Source organism: Mixophyes fleayi, chromosome 5 (genome assembly GCF_038048845.1).
Source record: "Mixophyes fleayi isolate aMixFle1 chromosome 5, aMixFle1.hap1, whole genome shotgun sequence".
NCBI classification, from domain to species: Eukaryota; Metazoa; Chordata; class Amphibia; order Anura; family Limnodynastidae; genus Mixophyes; species Mixophyes fleayi.
Genome location: NC_134406.1, coordinates 231,622,369 through 231,645,329, shown reverse-complemented (window position 1 = coordinate 231,645,329; position 22,961 = coordinate 231,622,369). Strand labels below are relative to the sequence as shown.

General features: G+C 39.3%; 1 protein-coding gene across 1 annotated transcript in view; it reads right to left on the bottom strand.

Moving 5' to 3' along the window:
* The window catches only part of PREX2 (phosphatidylinositol-3,4,5-trisphosphate dependent Rac exchange factor 2), a 232,822-nt gene that overhangs the window by 5,001 nt on the left and 204,860 nt on the right, over positions 1-22,961 (bottom strand). Inside the window, exons 38-39 of the mRNA XM_075213618.1 lie at positions 7,332-7,434; positions 2,279-2,346 (exon numbers count right to left, since the gene is read on the bottom strand). Of these exons, the coding sequence (XP_075069719.1) occupies positions 2,279-2,346; positions 7,332-7,434 (171 nt within the window). The remainder of the gene's footprint in view (positions 1-2,278; positions 2,347-7,331; positions 7,435-22,961) is intronic.

Genomic DNA, 22,961 nt, shown 5'->3' with positions numbered 1-22,961 from the left:
TCTATCTATCTATCTATCTATCTATCTATCCATACCATATCCCATATCTATCTATCTATCTATCTCATATCTATCTATCTATCTATCTATCTATCTATATATCTATCTCACATCTATCTCATATTTATCTATCTATCTATTATTCTTGAATGTTGCAGTAGTCACAGAGACTTATACTTTATAATATCTATCTATCTATCTATCCATCTATCTATCTCATATCTATCTATCTCATATCTATCTATCTATGTATCTATGTATCTATCTATCTATCCCATATCTATCTATCTATCTATCTATCCCATATCTCATATCTATCTATCTATCTATCTATCTATCTATCTATCTATCTATCTATCTATCTATCCCATATCTATCTATCTATCTATCTATCTATCCCATATCTCATATCTATCTATCTATCTATCTATCTATCTATCTATCTATCTATCTATCTATCTATCTATCTATCCCATATCTCATATCTATCTATCTATCTATCTCATACTTGCCAACTCTCCCGCAATGCCTGGGAGACTCCCGAATTCTGGGTAGGTCTCCCGGACTTCCGGTAGAGCTGCCAATTCTCCCACATTTGAAGCCTCCACAATGCGATTCTCCGGGAACCGCATCATTTTGGCCCGCTCCCCTTTAAAATGACTATGGATGCGATTTAATTAGCTGCAAGGTTGCATAGTAGCCTTACGTATTATGATTATACCCAAAACAATTTAAATTTTGTTAATGATAACATTGCTCAAATCCATTCTGTCTACGTTATTGTAATTTATTTGACTATAAATAGTCAACAATTATTTTTTAGTGATTCTATTAAATTCCCTTATGTTGATCTATAGTTATCATATTCTTTGTTTCTGCGTTTTAGTGTAGTGGAACTAGATTTATCATTCTCCAAACACCTGGGATTATATCTGTCTTAAATGTCACTCTGTAGGCTAGTAAAGTGACAATGATGTTAATGTCCCTCCCAATAATGAATAGAACCTTGATGCATTGTTCTGGAGATATCAGCTGGAGTACTTGCAGAGTCTTTTGTGCATTTTTCAGGTCACTAGAAGATGATTTAATAGGCAAGGCTCATGATCGGCAGTGAAACAGAAGTCAGCTCTCCAAATTGCACCTATCCCAGATGTGGGAATATTACGAAGCGTACTGCGTTAGTGCTCATACACACAGGCTTTATAAAAACAGTGCTAGTTTAGTGCAGTAGACCCCCACATTATGTGTCTCTGTAGATCTTGTGGCCTTATAAATAAAACTTAATAATAATAAAAATATAGACAAAATCTTACCATTGTTTTTGCATTCACATTGTTTTGGGAATAGGTGACTGATGTGCTAAAAAACATATCTGATAGTATTCCCTGCAGCATTCATTGTGGTCAAACATCTTCTGACTTTATTAGCAGTTAGCAAGTGCTAAATGAGTATTCCCTCTATTGTGAATGCATGTTCAGTACTTCTGAATGCTAATACTTGTCAACCAGAGTAGAGGTCCATTTTGCTTACATTGTATTTCAGCTATATTAGATATATTTTTTGGAGTATATGCATGAAAGCCCTAATGCCAGAGGCCTTTTTGTTGAAAAACAACATTTAAAGTAAACCTATGATCAGCCCAACGGGCTCTTCAAAAAAAGTCTCTCTCTTTGTGATCTAAATCTAATCTAACTCGACAAGATTAAAACAGAGTGGAAATGGGGAAGGCAAGAGAAAAACTAGTTAATCTCTTTTTCATTCCAAGTATATGTAAATAGCATATCATCTTATTATCAGGTAGGCTAACCAAATGAAAATTGTGTGGACTTCTTTTTTCATTATAATTTTCCAGGGCGAAAACTTATGGAAGAATTTTTTCACAGGAAATATGAAAACAGTGATAGATCTATGGAATAGACTCACACCAAAATATTAAGAAAATCCGCCAAAAATGTTCACTCTCAAAAAAAACACACACATAAGAGGACATTACATGGATAGATAGATATGAGATGGATAGAGATAGATTTGAGATGGATAGATAGATATGAGATGGATAGATTTGAGATGGATAGATAGATATGAGATAGATAGATATTAGATAGATATGAGATGGATAGATTTGAGATGGATAGATAGATATGAGATGGATAGATTTGAGATGGATAGATAGATATGAGATAGATAGATATTAGATAGATCGATCATACAGACAAATACAGTACAGTAAATATTACTTTCTACAAGTAACGTTGAGGATTTATACTATATACTGTACCTTGGAGCAGAAGCTGGAGTTCTGTCCCTAACACCCAAATTCTTGGCTGTGTTCTGAACCCTTGCTCCCTGGAAATAGAAAATAAACGATACATTCAATCACATTACTCATTTAAAATACAAATAATAAGATATGTTTGCTGAGATAAGCTATGATTACTTTATAGGTTTAACAACTACTCTACTCATTTTTTCTGATGTTTAGTAGGATAAGGAACAATGCATTACAAACGTGACACTTAATTGCAACAGTCTTATACAAGCAGTGACTTTCCAGCTACCAAACAGAGGATTTACTCTTGTGTGACAGATACAGCTAGATGCTGGTATATGATGAATACAAACCGCCACACAGCGGATGCGGTTTGAGTTTTCAGCCTCCAAACCGCAGGATAATGAATTCTGCGGTTTGGGGCTGAAAATCGTATCCGCTATTTGACGGTTTGTAATTCGTATCTTAAAAACGCAACTTGGTAAAAGACTAGGGGGGCAAATAAACTGTTTTTTTCTTGCAGAGAAAGTTTTATGTAATGGTTGCTATCTAGTTTCTGAAAAGTCGTCTTGAAAGCCAATTTGTATCTTTGAAAATTGTTTTCTTACAAGTCGGTTAAAATCTTGAAATCTTACATGCTAAAAATATAAACAAATGTAAAACCAAACTTAAGTGATTTCTGAAATTCCAAATCTTCATTGCTTTTAAAATAGATTTACTCTAGTACGTTACTCTAGCCAAGACTATTGATTAGCTCATCAGTGCTAACAGACATTGCCAAAAATTGCATTAGTGGTGTATCCATTACAATAAGTGCTGATGTCAACAGGATGTCTTCTCCAAAGATTCTGAACCAGTTTTCTACTATAAATCAGGATAATATCCAATTAAATTGCCATGCATAGATTCAACTCTATCGCTGGAATTGTGCTTAGGGGTAAAGTTAATTGGTTGCTGAATGATTATCTAAAAATGTTAAAAATCAATTGTCTATCTGCAGCTGTGGTTAAACTTCAAAATGTAAAACTGTAAAAATGAAACGTTATATGACAATATATTTTTAGTGCACACAGTAATAAATCTGTTCATTTTATGAACTTTCATACTGTAAAATATCCCTCACTTATAAAAAAAATGATAAAAAACTGTTTATTATACAATTATATGATTGTGTTTGTATTACTTTAACAGTGTCTGATTAGCAATGATAAACAGATTCAGATGGGACAGATCAGACCAGAGAAGAAAGACAAGACATAGGTTGTGGATAGAGATATGTTAAGTGGTTTCCCAATAGTTGACAGTCACACTCATTATGACCTGTATATAAAATGTAGCAAGTAGGGCAGGGGGACTAAATCCATGAAGTCCTCTTCAATAGCCTGGATGTGGCTTCCATATTCAGGGTCACTGGGTAGATTCAGTCCTCGTGCACTGTGATCGTGTCCTGAAGTTTTTCAGATAAATAGAGGGGTGCAGGGAGGCACCACCCTAGATGTCGTTGCAGGTTATTGAGTGGGTTGTACAAAAGTGGATTACCACATTAACTTATGCCTATGGTGATTTCTTAACAAGTTGATGAATCAGCTTTGTTTCATACACATACAACTTTCATATATTTTTTTGGCTGTTTATAAAATAAACATAATAGTAATAAAAAACTCCACAACAGACATAATCAATATGTTTATTTCTTAATTGATTAAACTAAAAAGTGCACCTCATATATATATATATATATATATATATATATATATATATATATATATGTATGTGTGTGTATATACACACACACACACATATTTTTATATATATATATATATATATATATATATATATATATATATATATATATATATATATACATACAGTCAAGTCAATAAATATTGGGACATCGACACAATTCTCATATTTTTGGCTCTATACACCACCACAATGGATTTGAAATGAAACAAACAAGATGTGCTTTAACTGCAGACTTTCAGCTTTAATTTGAGGGTATTTACATCCAAGTCAGGTGAACAGTGTAGGAATTACAACGGTTTCTATATGTGCCTCACACTTTTTAAGGGACCAAAAGTAATGGGACAAACTAAACAATCCTACATCAAACTTTCACTTTTTAATACTTTGTTGCAAATCCTTTGCAATCAATTACAGCCTGAAGTTTGGAATGCATAGACATCACCAGACGCTGGGTTTCATCCCTGGTGATGCTCTGCCAGGCCTCTACTGCAAATGTCTTTAGTTGCTGCTTGTTCTTGGGGTATTTTCCCTTCAGTTTTGTCTTCAGCAAGTGAAATGCATGCTCAATCGGATTCAGATCAGGTGATTGATTTGGCCATTGCATAACATTCCACTTGTTAGCCTTAAAAAACTCTTTTGCAGTATGCTTCGGGTCATTGTCCATTTGCACTGTGAAGCGCCGTCCAATGAGTTCTGAATCATGTGACTGAATATGAGCAGATAATATTGCCCGAAACACTTCAGAATTCATCCTGCTGCTTTTGTCAGTAGTCACATCATCAATAAATACAAGGGAACCAGTTCCATTGGCAGCCATACATGCCCACGCCATGACACTACCACCACCATGCTTCACTGATGAGGTGGTGTGTTTTGGATCATGAGCAGTTCCTTTCCTTCTCCATACTCTTCTCTTCCCATCACTCTGGTACAAGTTGAACTTTGTCTCATCTGTCCATAGGATGTTGTTCCAGAACTGTAATGGCTTTTTTAGATGTTGTTTGCCAAACTCTAATCTGGTCTTCCTGTTTTTGTGGCTCACAAAGGGTTTATATCTTGTGGTGAACCATCTATATTCACTCTTGTGAAGTCTTCTCTTGATTGTTAACTTTGACACATATACACCTACCTCCTGGAGAGTGTTCTTGATTTGGCCAACTGTTGTGAAGGGGTTTTTGTTCCCCAGGGAAAAAATTCTTCTGTCATCCACCACCAGTTGTTTTCCGTGGTCTTCCGGGTCTTTTGGTGTTGCTGAGCTCTCCGGTGCGTTCTTTCTTTTTAAGAATGTTGCAAACAGTTGATTTGGCCACACCTAATGTTTTTGCCATCTCTCTGATGGGTTTGTTTTGATTTTTCAGCCTAAAGATGGCTTGCTTCACTGATAGTGACAGCTCTTTGGATCTCATATTGAGAGTCTACAGCAACAGATTCCAAATGCAAATGTCACACCTAGAATCAACTCCAGACCTTTTACCTGCTTAATTGATGATGAAATAACGAGGGAATAGCCCACACATGTCCATGAAATAGTTTTTGAGTCGATTATTCCATTACTTTTGGTCCCTTAAAAAGTGGGAGGCACATATAGAAACCGATGTAATTCCTACACTGTTCACCTGACTTGGATGTAAATACCCTCCAATTAAAGCTGAAAGTCTGCAGTTAAAGCACATCTTGTTAGTTTCATTTCAAATCCATTGTGGTGGTGTATAGAGCCCAAAATATGAGAATTGTGTCGATGTCCCAATATTTATGGACTTTACTGTATATATACACACACACAGTATCTCTCACTCTCTCTCTCTATATATATACCGCTACCCTCTTATTCTCCTTCTCAGATCACGTGGAACGGTTTAAATTTGTTGATGTGTACTCCTCAGCATGTGTAAGACTATGCAAGCTACGTTATACTGTCCAGGAGAACCCCATAGTACTACAGGTGGGTTCTCCCGTGATTGCAAGCTCTGTAGCACAATGCTACAAGTTACTCTAACCATATGGGCACTGACTGGCCACAGGTTGAATCTGGTCAGGCCTAATTCCAAATTGCTCAATCAATGGACAGTGAGTAAAAACGTGTCCAACAATAGATGCTCATACCCAATTGAAAGACACTTAAAATAGCAGACAGGACAGGATAGTCCTGGTTACTCATAGCTATGGATATTGCGGTTGTGCTGATGACCATACATCAAATTTGATCAAATGCAGTTGACCAAATTGATAATCCAAATGGATTAGATTGAATGTTTTCTGACAAAAGATTGGATTTAAGTATATACTTATGCATACTAACTGTATTGTAATTAAACCTAATGATCCTACAACTGTCCTACATTTAATATACCCCTAAATGTATTTTTGCTCAGATCAAAATTGCATTGCATGCAGAGTGATGATCCATTATTACCTATTGTCTGATTGAAAATAATCACACTGAAAACAGTCATATTATAATGTGTGTGCTTTAACTGTACACGGTACGATTGCACATATACACAACTATTCATTCTTCATGTGTGTCAACAGTTTAAACCTCTGTGAATTTGAAAGAGATAATTGTTGAGGAATATTTTGAGTCTACAGGCATCTAAAGAGCTCAACTGACAAGCAAATGTGTCTAAGGTGCATTGTGTATGCCTCTTGTAGAGTAAGACAAAGGTGCATTGTGTATACCACTTGTAGAGTAAGACAAAGGTGCATTGTGTATACCACTTGTAGAGTAAGACAAAGGTGCATTGTGTATACCACTTGTAGATTAAGACAAAGGTGCATTGTGTATACCACTTGTAGAGTAAGACAAAGGTGCATTGTGTATACCACTTGTAGAGTAAGACAAAGGTGCATTGTGTATACCACTTGTAGAGTAAGACAACGGTGCATTGTGTATACCACTTGTAGAGTAAGACAAAGGTGCATTGTGTATACCACTTGTAGAGTAAGACAACGGTGCATTGTGTATACCACTTGTAGAGTAAGACAAAGGTGCATTGTGTATACCACTTGTAGAGTAAGACAAAGGTGCATTGTGTATACCACTTGTAGAGTAAGACAAAGGTGCATTGTGTATACCACTTGTAGAGTAAGACAAAGGTGCATTGTGTATACCACTTGTAGAGTAAGACAAAGGTGCATTGTGTATACCACTTGTAGAGTAAGACAAAGGTGCATTGTGTATACCACTTGTAGAGTAAGACAAAGGTGCATTGTGTATACCACTTGTAGAGTAAGACAAAGGTGCATTGTGTATACCACTTGTAGAGTAAGACTTCATCGGGTAACTGCAGATCAGTTTACAAAATATCTGACAAACCTGCTTTCTCATGACATCTGTAGCTTGCATGATGTAACGGGGAGGCAGCCCATGACTTCGGGCCAGAATAAGCGCCTGTTCGAGGGTGACGCTCAAAGTGCATCTGCAAGAAAAAAACACAAACATTTTCAACCTACTCAGAATATGATTTTTATTTACTCCAAGATGGGTCACCAATACACTCACAATGCTAGGCCTTTACAGGCAGGACCAGCACAGACATCCTAAATCTGATCCTTTACAAATACCAAGATGGCACAAACACGTGACTTCAGACACAGCAGCACAAATCAAGGGACGCTAATTAGTGCTGCAACGCCGGGTTGTGAATGGCTCCCAGTTTCTTTTGATTTATTATGTCAATCAAAAAATTTCATTAAATCAAAGCAGCTATTAGATGACTTTTTTCCCTCTAAATATGATGAAACAATACACGTCAGTATAAGGACCCCCTTATACCATTTAATTGTAGTATATCATATAGCTGTAAATGTTGTAGTGCTAATAATTCATCATTATCATCACCATTTATTTATATAGCACCACTGATTCCGCAGCACTGTACAGTTCACCTCTCATCCTCACCTACAAAGCCTTGCTCCACTCTCCCATCCCTATATCTGCGACCACATCTCACTCCACATACCCTCCTGCCATCTCTGATCTGCCAATAACCAGCGTCTCAACTCTCAACTGATATCCACATCCAACCCCTGCCTTCTAGACTTCTCCTGTGCTGTACCTCACATAGTAGAATACACTTCAATTCCTAATCAGACTCTACAGCAGCTTCTAGTTTTAAATAAAGACCCACCTATTCATCAAACCCTACCAATCTCCCTTCTATTTCCAGCTTGCCTCAGTCCGTATTCACATTGCGTGTCACCCCTTTGTGTCTTAGATTCACCCCTCCCTATTGGACTGATATCTCTTGCTACTTTTGCAATAATGCTATTAATAATATTTTTTCTTTTGCTTTCAGGTCTTAAATACTCAGTTTTTTATAGCCTGCAATATTTACAACTGCATTGGTTATTATTTGTATGTATTTATATCTAGCTACCTGTATTTCAAACACAATATAATAATATATTAAAATGCTGAACTCTTAGGTAACCTAGAACATTGATATCCTCAGAGCCAGTGCAATACAAGCATTTCAAACAATTGCACAGAATGAAAAGCTGCCACCAACATATTGTGAATAGAAACATGCAAACAACTCCTCACCTTTCCTCTGTAAAAGAGCTGGCTACTGATAAATCATTACATTTATTCTAGCATAGATACAAGGACAAATGCAGATTCATAAAATAAACGTACATAGTGCTTTTTAGAACATATTATATTTTATTGTGATGTGACATTATTAGTACAATATATTGTTTATTGCAAAATATTATACAGCCCCAGTGATTTTGGCTGAATCCCTAATAAACACACACAAGCAAATTATAAAGCCATAATGACTTGCATTTTATATATCAGTATTATATTCAGCCCAACTGTGAATTATACAGCTAATCAACCCCAATTGCCCAGTATACATTAGAGTAGCCCCTAATCACCAGTAAACAATATAGCAGCCAAAAGTTCTCAGTATACAATGCAATAACTTTAAATGAAGAACATACAATGTAGCAGACTCATGACCTGTATACTATGCAGCAGCCCCAAATATGATGGGCCTGAAGCTGCACTAAAAATGCATGTACCTACATCCATATGCAGATTCGGACTTGCAACTCCTTGCACTTAGAGAGGCAGCATGGGATAATGAAGGAGAGGGCAAGTGTCCGACGAGTACAGTAAAGGTGCATTCACATAACTGAGATGTAATAACAGATGAATGCAGCTACAGATTAGTACATTTAGAAGGCTGTTCGAACCCTGGTGCAGTGGCCCATGCTGATGATGATCTTTGCAGTGTTTAAAAGAATATTTAAATGAATAAATAAAAATAGCATACCAACCTTCAAATATCCAAGAACCAGCACTCAGAGCCTGGACTAGTTGCCACTAATATAATGCGGGAGTTCCCCGCAAAAACCACAACCAGCACCAGGCTATGACAAGCTGGACTGGACACACTATAACAGAGAAACCTGCTGCATGTAGCCCCCCTATTCTAAGGTCGCACAGCCTCAGTCTATTCAGCATGGGGCTGAATAGGAAAATCAGGCTCGCAAAAAACACAGGCACCCACCCTTGGGAAAAATAGATCCATGCTAATATCACTAGTGTTTCTCCCAACACCTGTGGATTTTGGAGTAATAAATAGTTAAAATTATTATTATTTTTTTTTAACCGGCACTACTGTGGGTATACTAGAGCCTGTAGAACTACAAGTACCAGCATACTCATGGCTGTAAGAGCATGCATGCCCTGGTATCTTGGGCCCACTGGGATCTGTAGAACACAAAAAAATACTATTTAAAAAAACACAGGTATCTTGAAAATATCTTTACTTTTAATAGACTTCTCCAAATTTATTTCTTAACGTGTTTAATATTACCTATATTATTTATGAAGTTTTTATCTTACAGATCAGATTTTATTTCTAAATTTTGCCTGGTGTTGATGAAGGATTAAGGAATCCATGAAGGGTTTGGAACTCAAAAAAGTCTGGGACATCCTGAACTAAATCCACAGGGATCCTCTTCATTCTTGCAGGTTTTATTCCAAAGACAAGACAAGAAAGACATATGGACAACACTGACTTGCTCCTTGCAAAGGAGTAACGCAACTGACAGGCTAGGAGGTTTATCATTAACTAACTAATGCAGAGTGGCTTCACTCTAAGTGGTCAGAATATAAGACAGCTGCTCTGATTGGTTAGTAGCGGCTCAATTCCACATGTGATCTAGCTGCAATAAACTTCATGGATACTGTATCAAAGAGGTACATTAATTCATGTACTCAATGAACCTCTTTGTATCCATGCTTTTGATATGTAGTCCTTTTCTAGAATACAGTATTTTGCTGTATGAAAGAGCACACAAACTCAGACAAGTGTAGATTAGTAAAAATATTGCATGTGTTGTCTGGATCACGTAGGATGGACACATACAGTAGATACAACATGCACCTAATTTGTGTGGAGTGATATTTGCTATATCCTTTTACTAAACTGACACAGATATGTAACGCTAACATTCTGCTAAATTTGTGGACCTCCAATTTATATGTAGCTAAAGGCATGTTAACGGAAGACAAAAGTGTCTATCCATATCCAATCTTCATTTATAAATGAAGTTTCAGTTTCTATATGCTATTTTCAACTAAATCTCTGCCTAAGTGAACAGAATAGTTGGAGATTTCTGCAACGTTTTCGCTCCTTAATATAATTGCTCTGTGGAATCCCAGCTGGTGATATTAAAGCATTAAAAGACAGACCTGTGGATATTCAAATATCCGAGTCCTGACCTGCAATATATATCTCCAGTACTTTATTACTGAGGTTAAAGATGCATCAGTAACTTTCATTGTTATGACTAGCAAGTCACAATAACAAATCAATAGTGTGTAAACCTCAAACACTAAGGATGACATGCGGACGATAATTAGAGATGACGGCACTTTAGATCAGCTCTCTGCCTACTTTCCACATAGTATCCATCTCACAAGTATATAACAGCTAAAGGTAATGGCAGTGGGAAATTTCAAGGTGGGGCCGGTTGAGTCTCATCACACCAATGTTGTTGGAGGATTACATGGAAGTATATACACTTTCTATTGAAACATCTGGTGCAAATGCTGCTAGTTTGGAGCCAGGCGCATCTTGAGAACATATTCGGGTGCATATGCTTTTTTTCTTCCTGCATATTTTCCTACATACTTTAAAAGCTCAAATGTGTCGTACTCTAAATGAGCCCTCTGGTCTATAAGGAGGATATACAATAAAAGGGGAGTGAGTAAATTACATTTAAGATAACACTCAGGGGCGCACCCAGGCGGGGTTTCCTAGTCCCCACAAACCCCTGTCCTCCCTGGAGTGTCGATACTTGCAGTGACTGGCCCCTGAATTGCTTCCCCTGCTGTGTGTGTATACAGCACTTTCTGACCTGCAGTCTGGCCCCTTCCCTTCCTCCCACCCGGCTGGCATGTGTATGATGCAGGAGGCAGAAGAAGAAGGTAAGAGAGTCTGTGTGTGTTTGATACTGTGTGTGTTTGTGTGAGTCTGTGCTTGTCTCTGTATGTGACAGTTTGCATGTCTGTGTGTTTGTGTATGTGTGACTCTGTGCTTGTCTGTGTATGTGAGAATTTACATGTTTATGTGTATGTGTAACTCTGTGCTTGTCTGTGTATGTCAGAGTGTACATGCCTGTGTGTTTGTGTGACTCTGTGCTTGTCTATGTATGTGATCCTGTGTGTGTTTGTGTATGTGTGAGTCTGTGCTTGTCTGTATATGTGACAGTTTACATGTCTGTGTGTTTGTGTATGTGTGAGTCTGTGCTTGTCTGTGTATGTGACAATTTTCATGTTTATGTGTATGTGTGACTCTGTGCTTGTCTGTGTATGTCACAGTTTATATGTCTGTGTGTTTGTGACTCTGTGCTTCTCTATGCATGTGACAGTTTACATGTCTGTGTGTTTGACCCTGTGCATTTGTGTATGTGTGACTCTGTGCTTGTCTGTGTATGTGATCCAGTGTGTGATTGTGTATGTGTGAGTTTGTGCTTGTCTGTGTATGTGACAGTTTACATGTCTGTGTTTTTGTATGTGTGAGTCTGTGCTTGTCTGTGTAAGTGACAGTTTACATGTCTGTGTGCTTGTGTATGTGTGACTCTGTGCTTGTGTGTGTATGTGACAGTTTACATGTCTGTGTGTTTGACCCTGTGTGTGTTTGCGCGTGTGATGCTATCCTGCCTAAATTGGGACAGATAGGAGATATGCATTTGTGATATAGTCTGACTATTCTAGTTAGATAATTACCAGCTGAAACAAACCACAAAACTCTATAAATTGCTAACCAGCTTGTGCCAAAAAAACATTTCATCATTATTTTCCATGAGGCAGCAAACACTGAATATCATTAACATTAGCATACAAAACCGTATATCACCTAAAAGTACAATACATACAGACCACCTGAGTGGCAATACAGTAATTTTAATGTCTGTACAGTATAGCATTTGACCATGTCTGAAGAATTCAGCTTGTGTGATACAGCAATGATAAACAAACAAACATCTTATATAGGATTTTACATAAGAATACTCAGTAAGCAGGGTTTGTTACTATATGAACATATACAGCACATGACGTTCATGCTAAAGAGCAATGTTGTAAAGCATACAAGAATGTGCTGGGTTGTGTTTATTTTCAAGAATGATTCTCTGTATGCAGCATTTATGCTTAACAGCATAGAAACATTTTGTTGTATGTATAACCAAGATAATCTACAATAATCTATCAGAACATATGATGTTTGGCCACATTCACTATGACTACAGTGTGTCACTTTGCTTATCATTTATTGTAATTATAACTGTTTTTTTATTCAGTTCTTAGTGTCACACTAGGCATTACAATGCATACGCATTCTGATGGCCCAATGGAATGTTGTAAAATTATAGCCATGCCCCCACACATGCTGGTCACACCCACTGGTGGTGTAGCATGGAAACCCCCCCTCAAATCCTGCGTTTACCTCTGACACTATCATCAACACTGTAAAAAAAAAAAAATTTAAATTTATGTTGCAACATAAGCTCTAGACAAATACAAGCAATAGCTGTTTTGTTGTTTGTTCTACAGCGTATATGTGGCCAGCATTACAGTAATACTGCTGGGCAAGCCAATTGCAGTGCACTTAGAGTCACTGATTCAAATCAATAAAACAAACAAAACAATAACTTGTAATGCTATTGTTGATAACATTGATAAACCACAATTCCCTCTCCCTCTTCTAAATGGACTCCATTTATTTCAACTCTCTGTCATCTAGCTTCCAACCAATGTTGTATCCACGCGAGCACTTTTCAGTTCAATACTAAGCATTACAATTTATCAGTCTTTGATGTTGGACAGTTTTAACAGCTTAACCAAAATCTAGATAAGCTACATCTAGGTAACCACCTCGTTCTATAATCACCCAGTCACCCAGCCAAAATAAATCAATCCGATTTGTACATGGTCTCCCCCCAGTAAATCCGTGCTGCTTAGGATATTGCAAATTGTTGGATACTTTTAGAAGTTTCCATTAATGTCTCAGACTACTGCCAGTCTCGCTGGTCTGTTGACGTCCGAGACTACTGCCAGTCTCGCTGGTCTTTTGACGTCCGAGACTACTGCCAGTCTCGCTGGTCTGTTGATGTCCCAGACTACTGCCAGTCTCGCTGGTCTGTTGATGTCCCAGACTACTGCCAGTCTCGCTGGTCTGCTGATGTCCCAGACTACTGCCAGTCTCGCTGGTCTGTTGATGTCCCAGATTACTGCCAGTCTCGCTGGTCTGTTGATGTCCCAGATTACTGCCAGTCTCGCTGGTCTGTTGATGTCCCAGACTACTGCCAGTCTCGCTGGTCTGTTGATGTCCCAGACTACTGCCAGTCTCGCTGGTCTGTTGATGTCCCAGACTACTGCCAGTCTCGCTGGTCTGTTGATGTCCCAGATTATTTCCAGTCTCGCTAGACTGTTGATATCCCAGACTATTGCCAGTCTCGCTGCACTGTTGATGTCCCAGACTACTGCCAGCCTCACTGGTCTGTTGATGTCCCAGACTACTGCCAGTCTCGCTGGTCTGTTGATGTCCCAGACTACTGCCAGCCTCACTGGTCTTTTGATGTCCCAGACTACTGCCAGCCTCACTGGTCTGTTGATGTCCCAGACTACTGCCAGTCTCGCTAGACTGTTGATGTCCCAGACTACTGCTAGTCTCGCTGGTCTGTTGATGTCCCAGACTACTGCTAGTCTCACTGGTCTGTTGATGTCCCAGACTACTGCCAGCCTCACTGGTTTGTTGATGTCCCAGACTACTGCCAGTCTCGCTGGTCTGTTGATGTCCCAGACTACTGCCAGTCTCACTGGTCTGTTGATGTCCCAGACTGCTGCCAGCCTCACTGGTCTGTTATGTCCCAGACTACTGCCAGCCTCACTGGACTATTGATGTCCCAGACTACTGCCAGTCTCGCTGGTCTGTTGATGTCCCAGACTACTGCCAGTCTCGCTGGTCTGTTGATGTCCCAGACTACTGCCAGTCTCCCTGGTCTGTTGATGTCCCAGACTGCTGCCAGCCTCACTGGTCTGTTGATGTCCCAGACTACTGCCAGTCGCGCTGGTCTGTTGATGTCCCAGACTACTGCCAGTCTCGCTGGTCTGTTGATGTCCCAGACTGCTGCCAGCCTCACTGGTCTGTTGATGTCCCAGACAACTGCCAGCCTCACTGGACTATTGATGTCCCAGACTACTGCCAGTCTCGCTGGTCTGTTGATGTCCCAGACTACTGCCAGTCTCGCTGGTCTGTTGATGGCAACCTTTTCTCTACTTCCACTTTGTGTAGCAGGACTACACTTGCCCCTTTTCCAGACCTCTGAGACTAATCTTGTTAATAGTGACTGGTTCCAGTTAAACTCTTCTAATATTATTGATGTACCCATCGAACCCTATTGACATGTTTACTGTCAGATTTGAGAACTCTATCAAGATCCTTTCCTCTGTAAGTGGCCTTATGTCTCCCATCTTTGCATCAATATTCTTCCACATAACTGAGGTCTTTTTCCTTCACCTATTAATTAGAACTTAGAGATGAATGAAGCCCGAGTTAAATGAAAAGCTGGGTCTGTGTACATAACCTTTTTGGATTAGAAAGGGTTAACAAAGTGAGTAGGGGGTAATGTACAAACCAGTGTCATGAAGGGGCAGGGACAAGGGATCAGTTTAAGAGTGGGTTGGAGTTAGCTCACTCTCTTGGCCCAGGAAAGAAATCCCTCCCGCCCTTTCACGAGTCCTGGTTCAAGGGTTCGCTGTCTGCTTGAGGTATAGTTTGTCCTGCTCATGTACAAGTGGCCACGAGTACATGGGCCAGATCATACAGTGGAGTGTTAGTGCAGACCAGAGGCATGAGGAGCCAATTGGAGCACGGGCTCATAGTATGGTACGGGTGTTGTGGTTCAGCTTCTGAGGTATGTTGATCTAACAGGGAGTTACAGCCATAGTATGGTACCGAGTGGTTCAGCCTCGGAGGTATGTTGGGCCAACAAGGAGATACAGCCATAGTATGGTACGGGTGTTGTGGTTCAGCCCCGGAGGTATGCTGGTCCAGCAAAGATGCAAGCCGTGGTATAGTACGTGCTGTGGTTCAGCTCTGGATGTACTTGGTGCCACGTGGATGAAGGCCGTGGTATGGTACGGCCTGTGGTTTAGCTCTGGATGTACCTGATGCCCCATGGATGAAGGCGGTGGCATGGTACGGGCTGTGGTTCAGCTCTGGATGTACTTGGTGCCACGTGGATGAAGGCCGTGGTGTGGTACGGACTGTGGTTTAGCTCTGGATGTACCTGATGCCCCATGGATGAAGGCCTTGGTATGGTACGGGTGTTGTGGTTCAGCCCCGTAGATAACTGGAGACTCTTGGTGAGAATGACAATGGCATGGTCTGTCGTCCCAGGTGAACACTGTACAGGATAAGCAAAGTGACGAAAGCACACATTAATGGTAGTCAGGCGTTTGAAACCCGTACCCTTCTAAGAGTCGGCTTAGGTTTGATGCAAGTACAGCTCTTCTGGGCTTACTTGCGGTGGATTACGATTAGTCCAGAGTGGTGTGGGTTCTGGGATGCCTGGGGACGGATGTCCCATTAAGTTTAAGAAACATTGTGCGCTTATTGATGGGCCAGGTCGAGTACAGTGTTCACCCGCTACCATAGCAGTTACGCTTTAATTTAAATAAATAAGTTATTTGCCAACAAGTCGGTGTGGTGTCTTTTATTATATTACTTAGCAGTTAAGGTTAAGACTAAGGTCTATTGGTTATGTCATCAACCGTAAGCATTTTATGCTGAAAATAGATACTTATTTAGATGATGTTTGTAGAGCTCAGTATAAAAAAAATAATGAGTCATAAGGGCTCATTCTCCAACATTACATTTAGGAGCAATGAGCCTGATTCATTAAGGAAAGTTAAGTAAAAAATCGAGTAAGCAGTCTCCTGGACAAAACCATGTTGCAATGCAAGGGGTGCAAATTAGTTTTCTATTCTGGACATAAGTTAAATACTGTATTTTTTTCATGTAGTACACAAATACTTGATAGCTTATCTGCCTTATATTACAACATGGAAACAGGTAGTGCTGCATTTACTAGAGTCTATGTCACTGACATATCCTAGCTGGGACATAATAGTTGGTGTTTGGCACAGATCTGTCAGTTATCAGCTGCCTGTGAACATGTCTGCACTGTATAAAAACTATTTATCTCTGTGACTGTACTATCAGATTTCCCATCACGTAGACTGAGGTAAGAGCAATTTAGTTTTATAACATATAGAAAATAACGTTAAAATTAAAAAGGAAAGGAAAAAAACTGCTCTCAGATCCTTCTATATATGAAATACAATTAAATGCTGTATCATTGAAGGAAAACTCCCACGTTGTTAGGCTTAATCAATTCCATTAAATATTGTGAAGTTTTTCATGTCACTAGTCTTTATGATTCAATTTGTATTACACTTATTATTAATGTGTTGGACATACTTTAATAGACCATAATACTTTTTCATGATTGCGATAATTGTAATCAGGGTTTCTTTATGTCACTACTCAGCCTTATTCCCATATGAAGAAACTCAAGGGGTTAGTTGCAGCTATATCCCAAAAATTGAGAGTGTCAAGTCGGTGGTAGTCAGCGTATCGATGCTGACTAGCCCGACAAGACTAACCACGACATGATCATTCCGAAGGGCTCTTGAGCAACGATCCCTGATGCCAACTACTCTTGAAAGCGACTACAAGCAATGACGAAGAAGTAAGAAGCCGACTGCTCTTCATGATGTCAGTCACCATGGCGATGAGATTATTGGTGCTGTTAATGGTGTAATGTAAGTATGCGGCTATATTCAATGTAGAAGCTTTTGTAAACTACATTGTACATAGGCGCATACTAACATGTTACTTATAAACCCCAATGTTGCATCATCTGCCCAAGTCAGCGGACTTGAAGTCAACAAAAGTGGACTATTCCTTTAAAACCCTGTATACATGTCATATCTCTGTTGTTTTAATGAGTGTCTTAATCACGGCCACATCTAATTAATTTTAAACTTGGATTACAGTACATTCCCACCCTTTATTTTAGCATTGTCTGACTTAAACACAAGCTGCAGCTCTCAGTTGTGGTATTTGTGTTATTAAACGTGATCAGTGTTATATAGAACAAAATGATGCCTTCACTTGCATATATCTCTATTTATCTGCATTTCTTGGAGAGGTAAGGTATAAAAGAACTAATACTAGCATTTTGCCTAGGCAAGTAAATTTGGTAGAGGATTTCAAGATGTGAATTAAACTGCAGCACATAAAAAGTCATTTCCAAAGATTAGATTGTAAGGCTTTTAGCGGAATGAAAAAAAAGCTGGCTTCTGTACAGCTACCTCTGAGAAGACCTGATTCACTGTACCCCAGACATTTGAAAGACCTACTCAATTACATTCCTCAGGCTATTGCAAAATAAATGCAGCACATTTTACCTTGATCCTAGGGTAATGTAACACAGCAGAGATTGGAGCTGCAGTAAAGCCTTGTATCTCTTATCCAGCTCTAGAAGAAATACATTACTGTATAAACAACATCCCCACTGTCTTCTGCCTTTGCTTTAACTTGAATCAATCAACGCAGTTTTTAAGATACTGTATATATTATCATATAATTTACCAGTGGTTTCTGAACTATAAACTTAATTGGATGTGCTGCAAGACTGCAATATTTTCACAATATTAAAAATAAAATTATATATTTTTTTAAAATATTTTTGCATCACTTGGTAGCAAGATAAATGTGCCATAGTGAAATATCAAGGAGAGATGGTGATATCTGTAAATCCGCTATATAATAACTCACACACGTAGGTAGTTCTAGGCCCAGCCTTTACTGCTAATTTGAAGAAAAGTTCCCAGCGATTTTCTTTTGTGAGCAGTGCTTGGATGAGGCGACAACAGAGGAGGCAACTGTCCTGGGTACAATAAGTTTCTGCACAGAATACTATCAGCTATTCCCTACTTTAGCTTATCAGCAGAAGAATTGCATCGTTATTGTGAAATTGGACCAGATAACCATCATCAATGAAGACTCTGCTTCTCCATGGAACCTTCAATTTATTTAGATTGATCAGAGCACACAGAAAAATAACATCTACGCTACCTGGCATTGCTATACAGTGACCATGCAATTATGCCATAGGTTTAGATGGATAGGGGGCATTTTGCATGGATTTCAAAATAGTTTGCCCAACCATTGGCTGTGAACTATTGTACTATGTAGCTAAAATCTACAAGATCCATCATATAGTATTGGGGCAACACGGTGGCTTAGTGGTTAGCACCTCTGCCTCACAGCACTGGATTCATGAGTTTCCTGACCATGGCCTTATCTGTGTGGAGCTTGTATCTTCTCCCCATGTTTGTGTGGGTTTCCTCCAAGTGCTCCAGTTTCCTCCCACACTCCAGAAAACATACTAGTAGGTTAACTGGCTGCTATTAAATTGACCTTAGTCTCTCGTTATGTATGTTAGGGAATTTAGACTGTAAGCTCCAATAGGACAGGAACTGATGCTCAATTTATTTTATTATATGTGCTTACAAAGCAGTACATACTTCATCTAAAAAATCCCACAAAATTTGTATTAATTAAATCATGTAAATTGAATTTACTATGATTTTTTTTCATTAAAGCTGAAAACCTTTGAGGCAAGTAACAAAATTGATGTCCCCGCAGATGTTCATATAACGAAAGATTTTCTTTATTGAAGAATTTCCTTTTAGACAGAAAGCAGAAGCAATACACAATTAGGTTTCTCTGTGCTTCACCATACCAGCCAATTTAACTAAGTGGGACTATATTTAAAATGATATATTGCACCAATACTGTGGGCTGCATGTGATATACAGTATGAATGTATAAGAGCAATAAATAACAGATCACTTATTGTCAAGGCAGTTTCTTAGACGTACACATTTGCAGTAATATGAAGATTAATGTGTTTTTTATCAGATCTGTAAATTTCTTATTTGAAAGCAAAATGTTGAAAAAAACAACCTTTCAGCACAGTATTCCACCCTCTGAATCTGCCCTTTATTATTGTAAGAATCAATGATCAGCTTATAAATCTATTTATCCTAATAAGTATTTTCACCCTGGGTCTGTACTACACAGATTTCTATCATGTTCCTTGCTTTTTACATATGTAAACGGCCGGACTGGCCATCTGGCAGTTCTGGCAAATGTCAGAAGGCCCGATGGCTAAATGGGCCGATGCAGGGACCGGCAGATTGGGCATTAATTTCTATCTGTTATATTCTATCTGGCAGTCTATGCACTCAAGCTAATGGGGCCAGCCCTAGGCTATTAGTGGCCGGCCCCAACACTGACTTCCTGGTGGCTGGCTCCTCCCCAGGAACCAGCCACCTTACCCCGGGTGCCCCCCCTTAATCCGGCTCTGGGGGGGGGCGGAGCATGGCACAGTTTGTAAGGTGCTGGTTCCTGGGGAGGAGCCAGCCACCAGGAAGTCAGTGTTGGGGCCGGCCACTAATAGGCTAGGGCTGGCCTCAACACTCCGATCACTTGTGAGGATATTGATGATGAAGGTGTTGTGGGTGTAGATTGCAGGTGCTGGGATCTAGCTGAGAGAAGGGAGGTAGCTGATGCTGGACTGCTTGTTGTTATTTTTTTGCATAAGTTTCTGATTTTCACAAAAGATTTCCATGAACTGGCTTCAAATGGCGTAACATGGATGAGGTTCCTAGATGGTTAAGGTCCCTAACTCTACTGACTGTGGCTTTACAATGCTACACATGGCCAGACAATTGTTGTCAGGATTTGTGTAAAAATTATTTCACACATATGAGGTGGATTTTTTGGTATTATGCCCAGACATGACAATGGCCTTCTTCTTATCAATGGCAACAACTGCTTCCACTGGTGCATGACTTGCCACAGTAGAGTTCATTAAAAGCACTGTTTGCTGTACATGTCCTTTTCAATATTTTACATAAGGGTGGGCGGGAGGGCCCAAGGACAAGTCCATCTTGCACCACTTTTCTTTTCTGCCACTGCTGTGTGGAAATGTTTCCTAGATGTGCTATGAACTGCGTGTGTTTGTGTCGCTGCTCTTTCGCTTAGCATCCAGCCAGTTCACTGCAGTCTTTGTCTGAGAATGGATGATACTAATATTGTGACCTGTGAGGTGGTCAAAATTGACTGGAAATTAGGGTCATTGAGGTTAATAATAATGTAGGAACAAATAAAGAGCAAAATTATGTGATTTTAGCATATTTTAGCAATTTTTTCTAAACAATACAGATCCAAAGCCTAAACCAAAACCAAAACATGCTAGGGCAGTTTTGCCAAAACCAAAACACAAAGTTAATCCAGATCCAAAACCAAAACCAAAACACGGGGGTCAGTGAACATCTCTATTGGCAACAGGGGCAATTTTCAGCAGTAGAGGGGCAACTTCTTTGCAGCTCCCCCACATGTGTGAAGAAAGCAAGCTTCAGCTCCAGTACAGGCTATAGCGCCACATGAAAGATGGTAAGTTTTAAGGAGGAAGGAAGAGGTTTGGGTTGGGGTGGTTTGAAGAGGCTTTTAATGTAATGCGGGTGGAGGCGTGAACTATTAATTTAATGGTAGAGTGAGGGTGGAGGATAGTCTTATAATAATGGGTGAGCGCTTTAAATTTATTGGTTAGCTATTTAATTTAATAGTGGGACCTATCAATTTAAACTGGGGTGCTATGGGGTCTATTAATTGAATGTGGGGCTGTTTGTGGAGAATGAGGTCTATTTATTAAATGTGACTAGGAATTATTTAATGGCAGTTATGGTTTGAGGGAAATAGGTATATTTGTTAAAAGTAAATGTTATTAATTTATTGTCAGGGTGGGGGAGTCTCTACTGTAATTTGGGTGGGAGGTAGGCTATTAATTTAATGGCAGACTGTGGGTCAGAGCTAATTATTTAATTGTAGTTGCTATTAATTTATTTGTGGGGTGATGGTGGGGCTATTTAATTTAGTAGTGGGATGTGTTCATTTAAGATGAGGTGACAGGACCTTTAATTTAATGCTGTGGTTGTTGGGGCTATTAATTGAATGTAGGGCTGAGAAGGGCTATGTATTAAATGTGAATATGAATTATTTAAGGTTGGGGATGGTTGTGGGAAATGGTTAAATTTATTAAATGCAAATATTATTAATTTATTGCTGGGGCTGTTTGGAGGTAGGGAATTAGGTTTATTTATTAAATGTGTACTGTATACTATTAACTTAATGTTGGAGCTGGTTGGAGTAAAGATGATCTATTTATCAAATGTGAATACAATTATTTTAATGTTGGCTGGAGGGAAGCATCATTATTATACGTGTGCTATTAATTTAACTCTGGATGTGGTTGGGGTTTTATAAATTACATGTACTCATTTTTCTTCCAAATAGTACCTCCTACATTCCAGGATCCAGACAAGCAGAGACTACAGAAACGAGTAGCTGTAGGTAGTGAAAGTGACAAGAACAGGTAGAAGAGAGCAGGACAGTCTGCCAACTGTCCTGAATCTGGTGGGACAGTCACAAATTTGGGTGACTGTCTCACTTAATCAGGATTTGGTCTGATTGCAAGGACAGTTAGGAAGTATATCCAACTTCACACTGTACTGCTCGTGAAAGGGGAACTGCCTGCACCTAACAGTAGTGCACACAGTATTGCCTGTGTATTTGTCTAAAGTTTGTCTAATAACCATAATACATCATAAGAGACCCCTTGTCTTAAGTGCCCCAGGCTCCCCAGAGCCTTAATCCAGCTCTGGTTAGCAGGAGGAAGCTGATAGTTGCTCGCAACTCCTCGCACATGACACAGCCTGCAGAGCAAGCCAAGGAGATCTAAGTACTACAAGATTTGGAAATATCGTGAGATAAGAGCTTTCCTGCTCACTCTACCGGAAGTTCCCACCCTGATAGATGTCAGCACCATCAGAAGCATAGATAAGTACAATGGACTGGGGGTGTCATAATGTGGGGTGGGGTGGCGGGATATGGCTGGGAAGGTGTGATAAGTGTAATGTTTTATTTTAATGTATGTATCAATGCCCCATGTTGACCACGCACCCAACACAATGTGGCCACGCCCTTGACACCGTACACAGAGGTGGGCTTGTGTGCTTTAAATGCTAGGGCTGATTTTTAGTCCAAGTCCGGCCCTGCATATGTACACGAGTGCTTGTGTGTATGAGCCTTTTGTTTGCAAGTTGAACTTTTCATGTTAGCAGGTAGTTTGCTTAGCTCACCTTATAGGATTTCTTGTTAGGGCATTTTTTTTGCTGTTAAATGGATGTTACCAGTAAGATGTAAGTTTGCTATATTGTAGTATGGCAATATCTACTACGGAAAGTTGTAAGTGGCACTTGTAAGAAACTGATTATTGTTTTATA